Source organism: Oncorhynchus kisutch, linkage group LG6, assembly GCF_002021735.2.
Source record: "Oncorhynchus kisutch isolate 150728-3 linkage group LG6, Okis_V2, whole genome shotgun sequence".
Lineage (NCBI taxonomy): Eukaryota > Metazoa > Chordata > Actinopteri > Salmoniformes > Salmonidae > Oncorhynchus > Oncorhynchus kisutch.
The window spans coordinates 9,868,279-9,889,835 of NC_034179.2; the positions used below are offsets into that span (position 1 = coordinate 9,868,279).

General features: G+C 44.3%; 1 protein-coding gene across 1 annotated transcript in view; it reads right to left on the reverse strand.

Moving 5' to 3' along the window:
- hcn1 (hyperpolarization activated cyclic nucleotide-gated potassium channel 1) overlaps positions 1–19,952 on the reverse strand; it is a 157,841-nt gene extending 137,889 nt beyond the window's left edge. Inside the window, exon 1 of the mRNA XM_020486876.2 lies at positions 19,440–19,952. Within this exon, the coding sequence (XP_020342465.2) occupies positions 19,440–19,804 (365 nt within the window). The 5' untranslated portion in view covers positions 19,805–19,952. The remainder of the gene's footprint in view (positions 1–19,439) is intronic.
- Between the last annotated feature and the right edge of the window lie 1,605 nt (positions 19,953–21,557).

The window sequence follows — 21,557 nt, forward strand, 5'->3', positions numbered from 1 at the left end:
TGGTTTGGGCCTGCTTTTCTTCAGCAGGGACAGGGAAGATGGTTAAAATTGATGGGAAGATGGATGGAGCCAAATACAGGACCATTCTGGAAGAAAACCTGATGGAGTCTGCAAAAGACCTGAGACTGGGATGGAGATTTGTCTTCCAACAAGACAATGATCCAAAACATAAAGCAAAATCTACAATGGAATGGTTCAAAAATAAACATATCCAGGTGTTAGAATGGCCAAGTCAAAGTCCAGACCTGAATCCAATCGAGAATCTGTGGAAAGAACTGAAAACTGCTGTTCACAAATGCTCTCCATCCAACCTCACTGAGCTCGAGCTGTTTTGCAAGGAGGAATGGGAAAACATTTCAGTCTCTCGATGTGCAAAACTGATAGAGACATACCCCAAGCGACTTACAGCTGTAATCGCAGCAAAAGGTGGCGCTACAAAGTATTAACTTAAGGGGGCTGAATAATTTTGCACGCCCAATTTTTCAGTTTTTGATTTGTTAAAAAAGTTTGAAATATCCAATAAATGTCGTTCCACTTAATGATTGTGTCCCACTTGTTGTTGATTCTTCACAAAAAATACAGTTTTATATCTTTATGTTTGAAGCCTGAAATGTGGCAAAAGGTCGCAAAGTTCAAGGGGGCCGAATACTTTCGCAAGGCACTGTATCTGGACAAGGTCTATCTGGATAAAGTCATGCTATCTGGACATGGTGCAATCTGGACATGGTGCTACATGGACATGGTGCAATCCGGACATGATGCTATCTGGACATGGTCATGCTATCAGGATATGGTCATGCTATCTGGAAATGGTCATGCTATCAGGATACGGTCATGCTATCTGGACATGGTCATGCTATCTGGACATGTTGCTATCTGGACAAGGTCTATCTGGATAAAGTCATGCTATTTGGACATGGTGCTATCTGGACATAGTCATGCCATCTGGACATATTGCTTTCTGGACAATGTCTATCTGGATAAAGTCATGCTATCTGGACATTTCATGCTATCTGGACATGGTCATGCTATCTGGACATGGTCATGCTATCTGGACATGGTCATGCTATCTGGACATGGTGCTATGTGGACATGGTCATGCTATCTGGACATGGTGCTATCTGGACATGGTCATGCAATCTGGACATGGTGCTATCTGGACATTGTCATGCTATCTGGACATGGTGCTATCTGGGCAAAGTCATGCTATCTGGACATTGTCATGCAATCTGGACATGGTCATCTTTTCTGGACATGTTGCTATCTGGACATGGTCATGCTATCAGGATATGGTCATGTTATCTGTACATGGTGCAATCTGGACATGGTGCTACATGGACATGGTGCAATCTGCACATGGTGCTATCTGGACATGGTCATGCTATCAAGATATGGTCATGCTATCTGGACATGGTCATGCTATCAGGATACGGTCATGCTATCTGGACATGGTCATGCTATCTGGGCATGTTGCTATCTGGACAAGGTCTATCTGGATAAAGTCATGCTATCTGGACATGGTGCTACATGGACATGGTGCTATCTGGACATGGTGCTATCTAGACATGGTCATGCTATCTGGACATGGTCCATCTGCACATGGTCATGCTATCTGGAAATGGTGCTATCAGGATATGGTCAGGCTATCTGCAAATGGTTATGCTATCTGGACATGGTCATGCTATCTGGGCATGGTGCTATCAGGACATGGTCATGCTATCTGGAAATGGTCATGACATCTGGACATTGTCATGCTATCTGGACATGGTGCTATCTGGACATGGTGCTATCTGGACATGGCCATGCAATCTGGATATGGTCATGCAACCTGGATATGGTCATGCTATCTGGACATGGTGCTATCTGGACATGGTCATGCTATCTGGACATGGTCATGCTATCTGGAAATTGTCATGCTATCTGGACATGGTCATGCTATCTGTACATGGTCATGCTATCTGGACATGGTCATGCTATATGGACATTGTCATGCTATCTGGACATGGTGCTAGCTGTACATGGTCATGCTATCTGGACATGGTCATGCTATCTGGACATTGTCAAGCTATCTGGACATGGTGCTATCTGTACATGGGCATTCTATCTGGACATGGTGTTATCTGGACATGGTCATGCTATCTGGACATGGTGCTATCTGGATAAAGTCATGCTATCTGGACATGGTCATGCTATCTCGACATGGTGCTATCTGTACATGGTCATGCTATCTGGACATGGTCATGCTTTCTGGACATGGTCATGCTATCTGGACATGGTGCAATCTGGACATGGTGCTATCTGGACATGGTCAAGCTATCTGGACATGGTGCTATCTGGACATGGTCATGCTATCTGGACATGGTGCTATCTGGACATGGTCATGCTATCTGGACATGGTCATGCTATCTGGACATGGTCATGCTATCTGGACATGGTCATGCTATCTGGAAATGGTCATGCTATCTGGAAATGGTGCTATCAGGATATGGTCATGCTATCTGGAAATGGTTATGCTATCTAGACATGGTCATGCTCTCTGGACATGGTCATGATATCTGGGCATGGTGCTATCTGAACATTGTCATGCTATCTGGACATGGTCATGCTATCTGGAAATTGTCATGCTATCTGGACATGGTCATGCTATCTGTACATGGTCATGCTATCTGGACATGGTCAAGCTATCTGGACATGGTGTTATCTGGAAATGGTTATGGTATCTGGACATGGTCACGCTATCTGGGCATGGTCATGCTATCTGGACATTATCATGCTATCTGGACATGGTGCTATCTGTACATGGTCATGCTATCTGGACATGGTGTTATCTGGACATGCTAATATCTGGACATGGTCATGCTATCTGGACATGGTGCTATCTGGACATGGTCATGCTATCTGGACATGGTGCTATCTGGACATGGTGCAATCTGGACATGGTGCTATCTGGACATGGTCATGCTATCTGGACATGGTGCTATCTGGACATGGTCATCTTATCTGGACATGGTGCTATCTGGACATGGTCATGCTATCTGGACATGGCGCAATCTGGACATGGTGCTATCTGGACATGGTGCTATCTGGACATGGTCATGCTATCTGGACATGGTGCTATCTGGACATGGTCATGCTATCTGGACATGGTCATGCTATCTGGAAATGGTGCTATCAGGATATGGTCATGCTATCTGGAAATTTTTATGCTATCTGGACATGGTCATGCTCTATGGACATGGTCATGCTATCTGGGCATGGTGCTATCAGGACATGGTCATGCTATCTGGAAATGGTCATGACATCTGGACATTGTCATGCTATCTGGACATGGTGCTATCTGGACATGGTGCTATCTGGACATGGCCATGCAATCTGGATATGGTCATGCAATCTGGATATGGTCATGCTATCTGGACATGGTCATGCAATCTGGATATGGTCATGATATCTGGGCATGGTGCTATCTGGACATGGTCATGATATCTGAACATTGTCATGCTATCTGGACATGGTCATGCTATCTGGAAATTGTCATGCTATCTGGACATGGTCATGCTATCTGTACATGGTCATGCTATCTGGACATGGTCAAGCTATCTGGACATGGTGTTATCTGGAAATGGTTATGGTATCTGGACATGGTCACGCTATCTGGGCATGGTCATGCTATCTGGACATTATCATGCTATCTGGACATGGTGCTATCTGTACATGGTCATGCTATCTGGACATGGTGTTATCTGGACATGCTAATATCTGGACATGGTCATGCTATCTGGACATGGTGCTATCTGTACATGGTCATGCTATCTGGACATGGTCATGCTATCTGGACATGGTGTTATCTGGACATGCTGCTATCTGGACATGGTCATGCTATCTGGACATGGTGCTATCTGGACATGGTCATGCTCTCTGGACATGGTCATGCTATCTGGGCATGGTGCTATCTGGACAGGTCATGCTATCTGGACATGGTGCTATCTGGACATGGTCATGCTATCTGGGCAGGGTGCTATCTGGACATGGTGCTATCTGGACATGGTCATGCTATCTGGACATGGTGCTATCTGGACATGGTCATGCTATCTGGGCATGGTGCTATCTGGACATTGTCATGCTATCTGGACATTGTCATGCTATCTGGACATGGTCATGTTTTCTGGGCATGGTGCTATCTGGACATGGTCATGCTATCTGGACATGTTGCTATCTGGACATGGTCATGCTATCTGGACATGGTCATGTTTTCTGGACATGGTGCTATCTGGATAAAGTCATGCTATCTGGACATGGTCATGCTATCTGGACATGGTGCTCTCTGGACATGGTGCTATCTGGACATGGTGCTATCTGGGCATGGTGCTATCTGGACATGGTCATGCTATCTGGACATGGTGCTATCTGGACATGGTGCTATCTGGACATAGTGCTATCTGGGCATGGTGCTATCTGGACATGGTCATGCTATCTGGACATGGTGCTATCTGGACATGGTCATGCTATCTGTACATGGTGCAATCTGGACATGGTGCTATCTGGACATGGTCAAGCTATCTGGACATGGTGCTATCTGGACATGGTCATGCTATCTGGACATGGTGCTATCTGGACATGGTCATGCTATCTGGACATGGTCATGCTATCTGGAAATGGTCATGCTATCTGGACATTGTCATTTTTTTTATTTTTTTTTATTTATTTTATTTCACCTTTATTTAACCAGGTAGGCTAGTTGAGAACACCTTTATTTAACCAGGTAGGCTAGTTGAGAACAAGTTCTCATTTGCAACTGCGACCTGGCCAAGATAAAGCATAGCAGTGTGATCATACAACAAAGAGTTACACATGGAGTAAACAATTAACAAGTCAATAACACAGTAGAAAACGAAGGGGGGGTCTATATACAATGTGTGCAAAAGGCATGAGGAGGTAGGCAAATAATTACAATTTTGCAGATTAACACTGGAGTGATAAAAGATCAGATGGTCATGTACAGGTAGAGATATTGGTGTGCAGAAGAGCAGAAAAGTAAATAAATAAAAACAGTACGGGGATGAGGTAGGTGAAAAGGGTGGGCTATTTACCAATAGACTATGTACAGCTGCAGCGATCGGTTAGCTGCTCAGATAGCTGATGTTTGAAGTTGGTGAGGGAGATAAAAGTCTCCAACTTCAGCGATTTTTGCAATTCGTTCCAGTCACAGGCAGCAGAGTACTGGAACGAAAGGCGGCCAAATGAGGTGTTGGCTTTAGGGATGATCAGTGAGATACACCTGCTGGAGCGCGTGCTACGGATGGGTGTTGCCATCGTGACCAGTGAGCTGAGATAAGGCGGAGCTTTACCTAGCATAGACTTGTAGATGACCTGGAGCCAGTGGGTCTGGCGACGAATATGTAGCGAGGGCCAGCCGACTAGAGCATACAAGTCGCAGTGGTGGGTAGTATAAGGTGCTTTAGTGACAAAACGGATGGCACTGTGATAGACTGCATCCAGTTTGCTGAGTAGAGTGTTGGAAGCCATTTTGTAGATGACATCGCCGAAGTCGAGGATCGGTAGGATAGTCAGTTTTACTAGGGTAAGCTTGGCGGCTTGAGTGAAGGAGGCTTTGTTGCGGAATAGAAAGCCGACTCTTGATTTGATTTTCGATTGGAGATGTTTGATATGAGTCTGGAAGGAGAGTTTGCAGTCTAGCCAGACACCTAGGTACTTATAGACGTCCACATATTCTAGGTCGGAACCATCCAGGGTGGTGATGCTAGTCGGGCATGCAGGTGCAGGCAGCGACCGGTTGAAAAGCATGCATTTGGTTTTACTAGCGTTTAAGAGCAGTTGGAGGCCACGGAAGGAGTGTTGTATGGCATTGAAGCTTGTTTGGAGGTTAGATAGCACAGTGTCCAAAGACGGGCCGAAAGTATATAGAATGGTGTCGTCTGCGTAGAGGTGGATCAGGGAATCGCCCGCAGCAAGAGCAACATCATTGATATACACAGAGAAAAGAGTCGGCCCGAGAATTGAACCCTGTGGCACCCCCATAGAGACTGCCAGAGGACCGGACAGCATGCCCTCCGATTTGACACACTGAACTCTGTCTGCAAAGTAATTGGTGAACCAGGCAAGGCAGTCATCCGAAAAACCGAGGCTACGGAGTCTGCCGATAAGAATATGGTGATTGACAGAGTCGAAAGCCTTGGCGAGGTCGATGAAGACGGCTGCACAGTACTGTCTTTTATCGATGGCGGTTATGATGTCGTTTAGTACCTTGAGTGTGGCTGAGGTGCACCCATGACCGGCTCGGAAACCAGATTGCACAGCGGAGAAGGTACGGTGGGATTCGAGATGGTCAGTGACCTGTTTGTTGACTTGGCTTTCGAAGACCTTAGATAGGCAGGGCAGGATGGATATAGGTCTGTAACAGTTTGGGTCCAGGGTGTCTCCCCCTTTGAAGAGGGGGATGACTGCGGCAGCTTTCCAATCCTTGGGGATCTCAGACGAGATGAAAGAGAGGTTGAACAGGCTGGTAATAGGGGTTGCGACAATGGTGGCAGATAGTTTCAGAAATAGAGGGTCCAGATTGTCAAGCCCAGCTGATTTGTACGGGTCCAGGTTTTGCAGCTCTTTCAGAACATCTGCTATCTGGATTTGGGTAAAGGAGAACCTGGAGAGGCTTGGGCGAGGAGCTGCGGGGGGGGCGGAGCTGTTGGCCGAGGTTGAAGTAGCCAGGCGGAAGGCATGGCCAGCCGTTGAGAAATGCTTATTGAAGTTTTCAATAATCATGGATTTATCAGTGGTGACCGTGTTACCTAGCCTCAGTGCAGTGGGCAGCTGGGAGGAGGTGCTCTTGTTCTCCATGGACTTCACAGTGTCCCAGAACTTTTTGGAGTTGGAGCTACAGGATGCAAACTTCTGCCTGAAGAAGCTGGCCTTAGCTTTCCTGACTGACTGCGTGTATTGGTTCCGGACTTCCCTGAACAGTTGCATATCACGGGGACTATTCGATGCTATTGCAGTCCGCCACAGGATGTTTTTGTGCTGGTCGAGGGCAGTCAGGTCTGGGGTGAACCAAGGGCTGTATCTGTTCTTAGTTCTGCATTTTTTGAACGGAGCATGCTTATCTAAAATGGTGAGGAAGTTACTTTTAAAGAATGACCAGGCATCCTCAACTGACGGGATGAGGTCAATGTCCTTCCAGGATACCCGGGCCAGGTCGATTAGAAAGGCCTGCTCACAGAAGTGTTTTAGGGAGCGTTTGACAGTGATGAGGGGTGGTCGTTTGACTGCGGCTCCGTAGCGGATACAGGCAATGAGGCAGTGATCGCTGAGATCCTGGTTGAAGACAGCGGAGGTGTATTTGGAGGGCCAGTTGGTCAGGATGACGTCTATGAGGGTGCCCTTGTTTACAGAGTTAGGGTTGTACCTGGTGGGTTCCTTGATGATTTGTGTGAGATTGAGGGCATCTAGCTTAGATTGTAGGACTGGCGGGGTGTTAAGCATATCCCAGTTTAGGTCACCTAACAGAACAAACTCTGAAGCTAGATGGGGGGCGATCAATTCACAAATGGTGTCCAGGGCACAGCTGGGAGCTGAGGGGGGTCGGTAGCAGGCGGCAACCGTGAGAGACTTATTTCTGGAGAGAGTAATTTTCAAAATTAGTAGTTCGAACTGTTTGGGTATGGACCTGGAAAGTATGACATTACTTTGCAGGCTATCTCTGCAGTAAACTGCAACTCCTCCCCCTTTGGCAGTTCTATCTTGACGGAAGATGTTATAGTTGGGTATGGAAATCTCTGAATTTTTGGTGGCCTTCCTGAGCCAGGATTCAGACACAGCAAGGACATCAGGGTTAGCAGAGTGTGCTAAAGCAGTGAGTAAGACAAACTTAGGGAGGAGGCTTCTGATGTTGACATGCATGAAACCAAGGCTTTTTCGAACACAGAAGTCAACAAATGAGGGTGCCTGGGGACATGCAGGGCCTGGGTTTACCTCCACATCACCCGCGGAACAGAGAAGGAGTAGTATGAGGGTGCGGCTAAAGGCTATCAAAACTGGTCGCCTAGAGCGTTGGGGACAGAGAATAAGAGGAGCAGGTTTCTGGGCATGGTAGAATATATTCAGGGCATAATGCGCAGACAGGGGTATGGTGGGGTGCGGGTACAGCGGAGGTAAGCCCAGGCACTGGGTGATGATGAGAGAGGTTGTATCTCTGGACATGCTGGTAGTAATGGGTGAGGTCACCGCATGTGTGGGAGGTGGGACAAAGGAGTTATCAGGGGTATGAAGAGTGGAACTAGGGGCTCCATTGTGAACTAAAACAATGATAACTAACCTGAACAACAGTATACAAGGCATATTGACATTTGAGAGAGACATACAGCGAGGCATACAGTAATCACAGGTGTTGAATTGGGAAAGCTAGCTAAAACAGTAGGTGAGACAACAGCTAATCAGCTAGCACAACAACAGCAGGTAAAATGGCGTAGACTAGGCAACGGGGCCAACAGATAAAACAAACAAGCAGAATGGAGTACCGTGATTTATGGACAGTCCAGCGTGCATCAGCTATGTAGCCAAGAGATCAGTGTCCAGGGGGCAGCGGTGGATGGGGAAGGGAAGCTGGACTGGCGAGTGTTATCCAGGTTAAAAAAACGAACAATGACTAAATAGCTTGTAGCTAGTTAGCTGGTTAGCTTCTGGAGGTTCTTGAGTGTGTTCTAAAAATAAATAAAAAATAATAGCGATTCCGTATCACATTGGGTGAGGCAGGTTTCCGGAAGGTATAAACAAATTAAAAGTCAAAAGAGATAGAAAGTAAATATGGGTCCGGTGGGCGTTTGGGACGCGGCGATTCAGGCGGTTAGCAGGCCTGTGCTAACAAGCTAACAGTTTGTAGGCCCGGGCTAGACAAGGTAGCAGTTAGCGGACCGGAGCTGGACAAGCTAGCAGTTAGCAGGCCGAATTAGCAAGCAGGGAGATAGCGAGGGCTAGAGAGTTAGCCTTTGGGGGACGTCGCGATGGGGTGAGTCTGTTTATTCCTCTTCATGCGGTGACATCGATAGACCGGTCGTGTGCCCGGGTATTGTAGCTCAGGAGTATGCTACGGTGGTAGCGCAGGCCGGGCTAGCTTCAAGCTAAGTGGGTGGAAACGCTAGCCAGGGGTAATCATCCAGGGTTGCAGTTTAGCTAGATAGCTAGTTGTGAAGATCCAGCGTATTTGGAAGCTTAGGTTTAGCAAAATGTTTTTAAAGGGATAGCTATGTAAAAAACGAAAAATATGTAAAAAAAAAACGAAAAATAAACAAAATATAAACAAAATATACAGGGACACGACACAACAGGACGACTTACTGCTACGCCATCTTGGTTCATCAGCTATCTGGAAATGGTCATGCTATCTGGAAATGGTGCTATCAGGATATGGTCATGCTATCTGGAAATGTTTATGCTATCTGGACATGGTCATGCTCTATGGACATGGTCATGCTATCTGGGCGTGGTGCTATCAGGACATGGTCATGCTATCTGGAAATGGTCATGACATCTGGACATTGTCATGCTATCTGGACATGGTGCTATCTGGACATGGTGCTATCTGGACATGGCCATGCAATCTGGATATGGTCATGCAATCTGGATATGGTCATGCTATCTGGACATGGTCATGCAATCTGGATATGGTCATGATATCTGGGCATAGTGCTATCTGGACATGGTCATGATATCTGAACATTGTCATGCTATCTGGACATGGTCATGCTATCTGGAAATTGTCATGCTATCTGGACATGGTCATGCTATCTGTACATGGTCATGCTATCTGGACATGGTCATGCTATCTGGACATGGTGTTATCTGGAAATGGTTATGCTATCTGGACATGGTCACGCTATCTGGGCATGGTCCTGCTATCTGGACATTATCATGCTATCTGGACATGGTGCTATCTGTACATGGTCATGCTATCTGGACATGGTGTTATCTGGACATGCTAATATCTGGACATGGTCATGCTATCTGGACATGGTGCTATCTGTACATGGTCATGCTATCTGGACATGGTCATGCTATCTGGACATGGTCATGCTATCTGGACATGGTGTTATCTGGACATGCTGCTATCTGGACATGGTCATGCTATCTGGACATGGTGCTCTCTGGATATGGTCATGCTATCTGGGCATGGTGCTATCTGGACAGGTCATGCTATCTGGACATGGGGCTATCTGGACAGGTCATGTTATCTGGACATGGTGCTATCTGGACATGGTCATGCTATCTGGGCATGGTGCTATCTGGACATGGTGTTATCTGGACATGCTGCTATCTGGACATGGTCATGCTATCTGGACATGGTGCTCTCTGGACATGGTCATGCTATCTGGGCATGGTGCTATCTGGACAGGTCATGCTATCTGGACATGGTGCTATCTGGACATGGTCATGCTATCTGGGCAGGGTGCTATCTGGACATGGTGCTATCTGGACATTGTCATGCTATCTGGACATTGCCATGCTATATCTGGATAAAGTCATACTATCTGGACATGGTCATACTATCTGGAAATGGTCATGCTATCTGGATATGGTGCTATCAGGATATGGTCATGCTATCTGGGCATGGTGCTATCTGGACATTGTGTTATGTGGACATGCTGCCATCAATCCTGACATGGTCATGCTATCTGGATATGGTCATGATATCTAGACACTGTCATGATATCTGGACATTGTCATGCTATCTGGACATTGTCATGCTATCTGAACATGGTGCTATCTGAATATGGTGCTATCTGGACATTGTGCTATCTGGACATGGTGCTCTCTGCACATGGTGCTATCTGGACATGGTGCTATCTGTACATTGTTCTATCTGGACTTGGTGCCACCTGGACATGGTCATGCTATCTGGACATGGTGCCATCTGGACATGGTCATGCTATCTGGACATGGTGCTATCTGGACATTGTGCTATCTGGACATGGTGCCACCTGGACATGGTCAAGCTATCTGGACATGGTGCTATCTGGACATGGTCATGCTATCTGGACATGGTGCTATCTGGACATGGTCATGCTATCTGGACATGGTCATGCTATCTGGAAATGGTCATGCTATCTGGACATTGTCATGCTATCTGGAAATGGTCATGCTATCTGGAAATGGTGCTATCAGGATATGGTCATGCTATCTGGAAATGTTTATGCTATCTGGACATGGTCATGCTCTATGGACATGGTCATGCTATCTGGGCGTGGTGCTATCAGGACATGGTCATGCTATCTGGAAATGGTCATGACATCTGGACATTGTCATGCTATCTGGACATGGTGCTATCTGGACATGGTGCTATCTGGACATGGCCATGCAATCTGGATATGGTCATGCAATCTGGATATGGTCATGCTATCTGGACATGGTCATGCAATCTGGATATGGTCATGATATCTGGGCATAGTGCTATCTGGACATGGTCATGATATCTGAACATTGTCATGCTATCTGGACATGGTCATGCTATCTGGAAATTGTCATGCTATCTGGACATGGTCATGCTATCTGTACATGGTCATGCTATCTGTACATGGTCATGCTATCTGGACATGGTCATGCTATCTGGACATGGTGTTATCTGGAAATGGTTATGCTATCTGGACATGGTCACGCTATCTGGGCATGGTCCTGCTATCTGGACATTATCATGCTATCTGGACATGGTGCTATCTGTACATGGTCATGCTATCTGGACATGGTGTTATCTGGACATGCTAATATCTGGACATGGTCATGCTATCTGGACATGGTGCTATCTGTACATGGTCATGCTATCTGGACATGGTCATGCTATCTGGACATGGTGTTATCTGGACATGCTGCTATCTGGACATGGTCATGCTATCTGGACATGGTGCTCTCTGGATATGGTCATGCTATCTGGGCATGGTGCTATCTGGACAGGTCATGCTATCTGGACATGGTGCTATCTGGACATGGTCATGCTATCTGGGCAGGGTGCTATCTGGACATGGTGTTATCTGGACATGCTGCTATCTGGACATGGTCATGCTATCTGGACATGGTGCTCTCTGGACATGGTCATGCTATCTGGGCATGGTGCTATCTGGACAGGTCATGCTATCTGGACATGGTGCTATCTGGACATGGTCATGCTATCTGGGCAGGGTGCTATCTGGATATGGTGCTATCAGGATATGGTCATGCTATCTGGGCATGGTGCTATCTGGACATTGTGTTATGTGGACATGCTGCCATCAATCCTGACATGGTCATGCTATCTGGATATGGTCATGATATCTAGACACTGTCATGATATCTGGACATTGTCATGCTATCTGGACATTGTCATGCTATCTGAACATGGTGCTATCTGAATATGGTGCTATCTGGACATTGTGCTATCTGGACATGGTGCTCTCTGCACATGGTGCTATCTGGACATGGTGCTATCTGTACATTGTTCTATCTGGACTTGGTGCTTTCTGAACATGGTCATGCTATCTGGACATGGTGCCATCTGGACATGGTCATGCTATCTGGACATGGTGCTATCTGGACATTGTGCTATCTGGACATGGTGCCACCTGGACATGGTCATGCTATCTGGACATGGTGCTATCTGGGCATGGTCATGCTATCTGGACATGGTGCTATCTGGACATGGTCATGCTATCTGGACATGGTGCTCTCAGGACATGGTCATGCTATCTGGACATGGTGCTATCTGGGCATGGTCATGCTATCTGGACATGGTGCTATCTGGACATGGTCATGCTATCTGGACATGGTGCTATCTGGACATGGTGCTATCTGGACATGGTCATGCTATCTGGACATGGTGCTATTTGGGCATGGTCATGCTATCTGGACATGGTGCTATCTGGACATGGTCATGCTATCTGGGCAGGGTGCTATCTGGACATGGTGTTATCTGGACATGCTGCTATCTGGACATGGTCATGCTATCTGGACATGGTGCTCTCTGGACATGGTCATGCTATCTGGGCATGGTGCTATCTGGACAGGTCATGCTATCTGGACATGGTGCTATCTGGACATGGTCATGCTATCTGGGCAGGGTGCTATCTGGACATGGTGCTATCTGGACATGGTCATGCTATCTGGACATGGTGCTATCTGGACATGGTGCTATCTGGACATGGTCATGCTATCTGGACATGGTGCTATTTGGGCATGGTCATGCTATCTGGACATGGTGCTATCTGGACTTGGTCATGCTATCTGGACATGGTGCTATCTGGACATGGTGCTATCTGGACATGGTCATGCTATCTGGACATGGTGCTATCTGGACATGGTGCTATCTGGACATGGTCATGATATCTGGATCTGGTCATGCTAAGCGAAAGAAAGAAGACAGAAGCGTATTCTCCAAAAGAACTAACGTTAGTCTACAACAGGCCAAGCATGAGACCCTTTCTGAAATCTATAAATAATTAATATTACTAACCAGCCATTAATCTTTCAGCAGCCTCAGTATTAAGAATGTGTTGGAGATTAAGTTCCAGATGCATTTTGAAGCTATACAAAGCAGTTGTGAACGGTGTTGTCTGTCATTCATGGGTGGACTGTTGTTGCTTTCTTTTTCATTATAATGTCACATTGTTGTTGTTGTCATAAAACATATTTGGAAACCATTGATAGACTGTTGTGGTTGCCTTTTTTCATTAGAAAGTCACAAAATAAACTGGGTCTTATGTCCCCAAAGACAGTACCACTGAAAGCCTGCAACAAAAAAACAAGGCACTCATTTTGTGTCGTGAACCATAAAAACCTATTGGAAACCCAACTACAGCTGACAGGTAACCTAGTGGTTAGAGCGTCGGGCCAAATATCCAAAAAGGTTGAATCCCCGAGCCGACAAGGTGAAAAAAAATATGTCGATGTGCCCTTGAGCAAGGCACTTAACCCTAATTGCTCCTGTAAGTCGCTCTGGATAAGAGTGTCAGCTAAATGACTAAAAGGTACTAGAGAGGGGCTCCATCCGATTACGTGTTTAAATGATGCAGTAGCCAGACAGTACATCAGTCTAATTCTGGGAACACAGCAGAGAAATTGAATAACAACAAAGACAAAGCCCCCTGAAATGATCTGATGAAAAAAAAGAAGGGGTTTAACTTTGAAGCGATTAAAGACAGGAGGATTTGAGCCAAACAACAAGAGCACCCTTGCCATCCTGCCATCCAGGACCTATATAATAAGCAGTGTCAGAGGAAGCCCAAAAAATTGTCAGAGACTCCAGTCACCCAAGTCATATTTTCTCTGCTACTGCACGGGAGGCGGTACCGGAGCGCCAAGTCTAAGACCAAAAGGCTCCTTAACAGCTTCTACCCCCAAGCCAGAAGATTGCTGAACAATTAATCAAATGGCCAGCGAACTATTTACATTGACATCCCCCCCACCCCCATTTGTCTTGTCCACTGCTGCTACTCGCTGTTTATTTTCTATGCATAGTCACTTCACCCCTACCTACATGTACAAATGACCTCTAACCTGTTCCCCAGCACACTGACTCGGTACCAGTACCCCTGTATTTAGCCTCATTATTGTTATTTTATTGTGTTACTTTTTATACTTTTTTAAACTTTAGTCTACTTGGTAAATATTTTCTTCTTCTTGAACTGCATTGTTGGTTAAGGGCTTGTGAGTAAGCATGTCACGGTAAGGTCTACACTTGTTGTATTCGGCGCATGTGACAAATAAAGTTGGATTTGATTTCATTTGATATCCAACACATCCGGTGTACATGACAATAAAACACATTTTGCTTTAGTTTTAAAAGAATAGCAGCTTAGCCAAGTATAGAATAGAAGTGTTGCCAGGTATAGAAAAGAATTGTTGCCAGGTATAGAATAGAAGTGTAGCCAAGTATAGAATAGAAGTATAGCCAGGTATAGAATAGAAGTGTTGCCAGGTATAGAATAGAAGTGTTGCCAGGTATAGAATAGAAGTGTTGCCAGGTATAGAATAGCAGTGTAGCCAGGTATAGAATAGCAGTGTAGCCAGGTATAGAATAGCAGTGTAGCCAGGTATAGAATAGAAGTGTAGCCAGGTATAGGATAGAAGTGTAGCCAAGTATAGAATAGAAGTATAGTCAGGTATAGAATAGCAGTGTAGCCAGGTATAGAATATAAGTATAGCCAGGTATAGAATAGCAGTGTAGCCAAGTATAGGATAGAAGTGTTGTCAGGTATAGAATAGCAGTGTTGTCAGGTGTAGAATAGAAGTGTAGCCAGGTATAGAATAGAAGTGTTGCCAGGTATAGAATAGAAGTGTAGCCAGGAATAGAATAGAGGTGAAGCCAGGAATAGAATAGAAGTGTAGCCAGGTATAGAATAGCAGTGTTGTCAGGTGTAGAATAGAAGTGTAGCCAGGTATAGAATAGAAGTGTTGCCAGGTATAGAATAGAAGTGTAGCCAGGAATAGAATAGAGGTGAAGCCAGGAATAGAATAGAAGTGTAGCCAGGTATAGAATAGAAGTGTTGCCAGGTATAGAATAGAAGTGTAGCCAGGTATAGAATAGAAGTGTAGCCAGGTATAGAATAGAAGTGTAGCCAGGTATAGAATAGAAGTATAGCCAGGTATAGAATAGAAGTGTTGCCAGGTATAGAATAGAAGTGTAGCCAGGTATAGAATAGAAGTGTTGTCAGGTATAGAATAGAAGTGTAGCCAGGTATAGAATAGAAGTATAGCCAGGTATAGAATAGAAGTATAGCCAGGTATAGAATAGAAGTGTAGCCAGGTATAGGATAGAAGTATAGCCAGGTATAGAATAGAAGTGTAGCCAGGTATAGAATAGAAGTGTAGCCAGGTATAGAATAGAAGTGTTGTCAGGTATAGAATAGAAGTGTAGCCAGGAATAGAATAGAAGTGTAGCCAGGTATAGAATAGAAGTGTTGCCAGGTATAGAATAGCAGTGTAGCCAGGTATAGAATATCCATACAATTCTGAATTGGAGCCAGGAATACAGAGTAGGCTTACAGCATTGGTGTAGAATAGCCACTCAATTATATAAGCCAGGGTCAAGAAGGAAGATCTCTTCTCTGGCATTGTTTATGGTCTTCTCTCTTTACATTGACAAGATAACACATCACTGTGATGTAGAGCCCAGTGGAAGGTGTCACGAATGAGGCAAGGCTATAGAGCAAACTGCTGAACCCCTGTCATGTGACAAGGGAGGTGACCATTTGAGGACATTGTAAAAGGGAGTCAAGGTTTCCATTCAATCATCTTGGTACAAAACAAGGTATTTGCATTCTCTTTAGTCAAGTGCAAGCAAAGATTCTAATAAATTGTAGCCAATACATTGAAGCTAGTCAAAAATTGCATTCATTTTATAACTTTACAGGCTTGACTCTTTCAAATGATCTCTATTAATGAGACAGTTATCTAATTATTATTCGCTAATAAGCGGTCATGTATATCACCTGATTGGTGCAAATATGCCCTGTGTGTCTGCTATTCCAGAACAGGTTGATCATGTTACATAATTGTTGTGGGGCCTGCCTGCTGTAGCCTAAAGTAAGCTCATTGACTGACATGTAGTAGTTCTAATCCTGGCTAACCTTCTTTCTACAATCTAATGACACACCGTTCTGGAATATGACCGGCCACTGTGACCCCGCCCTATTTGCAACGCAAGGAATGTGTTTATCCTACCATTCAAACGACAATATCATGTGAGTATTTATTTTGGTGACAGACAATATTAATATGAGAAGATAAGGGGTGTCCTAAAGCTGTGGATAGTGTTTTTTGTTTTTTTTAAATCAAAAAATATCTCATAATCAGGGTTGAAAGTAGCCTAAGCTGGTTTGGGTCCGGTATGGAGTATACCAGCAAAATAAATAGTTGGGATACGCCATACCGGTTAAACATGCGCCAATCACAATAATTAAAACATAGATTACAAGAAATGTGTAGGCTATTACACTAGTTATCATTACCGCATGTCTGTCGCATGACAAATACGTGAATAGACTTGAAAACTTGTGGAATGTTAATTTTGTCTCGGGAACAGAATTAGAGAAATATGAATAATTTCTTTCAGCATCTTGAGAGAATGCGGATACGCGCTTAGGGACCATATTATTATATAATTTCTTTCAGCAACATAAAAACGGGCTATATTTAGTTTTCAACCACATAAACTATTCATCCAAGACGAACTGAAATACTACCAGAAACATGTTGGATCATTTTCCCAAGTTTTCGTTTCCTTAAAACTGTTCAAACTGATGTAATTTGGAAATTCTGCACGGAAAACATCCCTCTCTCTCCGTGAGAGAAGTAGAAATGAATCTATCAATTTATGTATGACATTATTCTGGTGAGCAAGGCGTAATTTTGTATTCTAGACAAGCATCAAGTAATGACAGAAGAGAAGCTGCATGTATCTAATTATAGACAACTTGACTAACAAATACCCTACCAAATGTCGGTAATTATAAGCAGAAAAATATCTAGGCCTAAATTAGGCTTAAAAACTATTTGACAAGTCTGTAATATTAGATCCATAGAGATCTGACTAAATTAATAGGGATTATATATGTAATTATATGATTAGGCCCATGAAATTTAAAAGGCTCGTACCGAAAAGAAATGTCATCTCCTTCACCCCTGCTCCTAAACAGCATAATTTGTGTAGTAGTAAAATAGCAGCAGTTATGTCCAGTCTCCACAGTGCAGAGTAGCATGCCAGCGCCATGGACAGCGACGAGTTAGATTTAACCGTCACCATAAAATTACAACACACTACTAGAATATTAGATTAGTATTAGGTTATTATTAATACTGTAGATTATTTGAGAAGGCGATGGGCTATATCAGGTCCGCACAGTACAGAGTTGCATTTCATCACCATGGACAGCGACGAGTTAAACTCAGCCGAGTCAACATGAAGTCCCAGCTCGCAACTGACTGGAACAAAGGGGAGTCACCTCACCGTCCATCCAACTCTAACAGGGGACACGGATGCAAAGCACAACCAACTATGCCGTGTTTGATTTGTGAATACAAAACGTAGCCTGTTGGATATGGGAGCAGTTGGATCTGACATCATAGCAGTGCATTTATATACACGTCAATGTTCAGGAAGTGTAGATGAGTGTAGATATATATATATATATCTTGAAATGACACTGCAATGTTTAAACAACACACAATATAATGCTGGACTGTTACTGAACAAACGAGGCAGATTATGAAAGCTTCCATTTGGCCACTAGGTATCATTTTACCTTGTCAGGCGATGTGAAGATTCATTCATTCTCTCAAACAACATTCTACTGACTTACATTTACCAAAAGAAGAATGATATATCTATTTGCAGCATTCAATCAGGCTCATTCTGTTATTCATGTCAATGCGCAGTATTAGGTCGGTTCTATGCAGTCAGAAAACATGTCTGTGAGACAGTCAGTCAGTGTACGCGTGACGATCCATGCACAGCAATAGTTGCAAAGAAATAATACAAATATTTATGACGTAATGCCTACACAATCCCATTAACCACTTATCTCAAACTTTATCCAATTTAAGTCCTTAAACAAATAAACCAATCAGCTTTATCATACAAGGGATCGTTGTAATGGGTTTATAGCTCCCTAAAAACAAATAGGCAAATTCCATCATGTTTATTCCTGCGCAGTTCTCCTTGGATTTATGTTTGATGGACGTGTATCCCACGTCAGAGCATTTTGCATTCTATTTTCTGTACATTATTCACGGTTTTACAGGCGGGCTCCGTTTAACTGTTCAAATGCCGGGTGTTTGAATTCATGCCTTCCCTTGCTATTCACCTGTTCATTTTGATGCGGATAACCAATGTTTAATTCTCTCTCTCTCTACCCCTCTCTCTCTCTCTGTGGTCGTTTCTCGATCAAATTTACCGCATATGTATTTTTCTATCCAGAGGCCATCCTCAATGATCCTCTTCGTTTCATCATTGCAGGCAGAGCTACAACGATATGTTTTCAACCTTGATGTTCCTACATTACTGTCATGTTGAACACAGGTAACGTCGCTTAGGCTATTATAGAACCGCATATGCCACAAGCAATACTGCCTTAGTGGTGTATTGTTGTGTGAACAATCAGCATTTGTGTATTTATTAACTCGTGACATTCACCATCCTTTTTCCAAGGACATTTCGTGGATTCGTTTATTTCTGTCTTCCACATTAGAATAATGAAAACATTGCAATGGAAAATATGAATATGATCAAAATTCGATAGGTAAAACAATCAATGCCTCTATAATTGCCTCAATACTGAAACATGATTAGCCTTTGCTTTGGGCGATGCGTAACGCGCACTGATGACAGAGTGGATGTGGTGTCTTGCGGACCTGGCTCTGTGGGTGACGGCATGGGTAAAAAGCTGAGAAGATGACTTTCCACTCCTTACCTAAAATCGCTATAGGGATGAATGATCCAGTATCCAGCCGTCTGGACCCTTTCTTGCTCTTTCTCAACGGCTTTCTGACTGCCGAACATTCGCAGGGAGAACTTATTGACGCCGGGCTGCATCATCGCTCCAAATTGCCGCTGCATAAAGCCATGTCGGTTTCCGGACCCGTCTATATCGTCGAACCCGACCAAGGCTTCCTCCCGGTCCCCCTTGAAGCCCACCGAGTTTCCATGGTCCCCTCCTTTCAGGTTCTGGCTCCCCATATTGTTCTTCTGTATCGAGTCTTGCCTTTGAAATACATTATTCCCATCTGCTTTCTCCCCTTCTTTGTTGCTGGAGAACGAATTTGATTTATCTTCCATGATTTTCACTAAAACGTACTGTCTCCAGGCTCGGAGCACACAGGCTACGCGCAAAACTCAAGAGGACCCGCTGTAAAGCGCTCCCGTGTTTCATTTGATGTCCTTCAACTGCTCGGCTCCGTTGCCTCCTTTGCAAATGCTGCAAACTGAGACCGACTTCTAGTGAACCTGACAGATCAGGTTTCCTGTGTTACCGCCACCTACCGACCGGACTGTATTTATTGTTCAAGCCCCTAACACGCTCGCGCAGCACTGCGGTTTAAGAGGCACACTGCTGGCTGCGGCTCGTGCACTTCATTTCCATAATGTGATTGATGATAGAGCTCCCCTTCCTCATCAGTTTAGTGAATAATATGACCATTCAGCACATGATGATATGAAGACAAAATGAACCCCTCACTTAAATGACATATAATATATGAATATTTAATACTAGTTTTATCAACTCAATGCAGAATGCCTTGACAATTCTTGTCTCAAAATGCATTTTGCTTTTCCCCAGACTGACATCTATGTGTAAGCATTTACCCTGGTATTATTACCCTGTGATTTATGCATTCAAATCAAATGCCTGCATAATATCCACAGCACATCAGAGAGCATGCATGCTGTGATCATACACCACTCTGTGATGCTACATCTGTCATCATACATCACAGAGCCTGTTGTATAGCCTTGTTCTTCAGCAGAGATGAGCTGTGGGAGAATGGCACGGCACTGTAGCCTACTGTCTGGCTGTTTAGCTATAGTCACCATGTGTGTTAATCACACCTTTCAACAGTGGCCCAGTGTGCTGTCAGATGGACACATCTGGATATAAGCTATTCTCTGCTTTTTGCATTGTGTAGTAGACTAAAGGGTCAAATCAATTCAAATCTTATTGGTCACATACACATGGTTAGCAGATGTTATTGCGAGTGTAGCGAAACGCTTGTGCTTCTAGTTCCGACAGTGCAGTAATATCTAACAAGTAATATCTAACAATTCCACAACGAATACCTAATCTAAGTAAAGGAATTAGAATATATAAATATATATGGATGAGCAATGTTAGAGCGTTCGTGTGTGTCAAGCGTCTCACAGTAGGAGTGCGGATTTAGGACCAGTCTTACCTTTTAGATCACAGTGCATAAGATGACATGGACGGGGGGAGGGACACCTGGTCTTTGATCTGCGTTCCTCTGAGATGTGTGATACCTACGACCCCAAATCTAACTGTCTCCTCATATGTTCACATTTTGAATCGAAACAAAAAGAGCGATTATGGTTGTTGTTTACCTTGTCCAATACCAAGAAAGTGTGCGTCAATAATGAGTTGATAATAATTCAAATAAACAAATCATTGGATAACATCTCAGTCATAACAATGCTGCTTCACATGCAGGGAGTCAGAGGTAAAGTTCACCTTGTCAGTGACAGTGACACCCACACTCTGACTGCGTCATTACCTTGTCAGTGACACCCACACTCTGACTGCGTCATTACCTTGTCAGTGACACCCACACTCTGACTGCGTCATTACCTTGTCAGTGACACCCACACTCTGACTGTGTCATTACCTTGTCAGTGACAGTCACACCCTCACTCTGACTGCATCAGTACCTTGTCAAATCAAATCAAATGTTATTGTTCACATACACATGGTTAGAAGATGTTAATGGGACTGTAGTGAAATGCGTGTGCTTCTAGTTCCGACAGTAACAGTGCAGTAATATCTAACAAGTAATCTAACAGTTCCCTAACAGCTACCCAA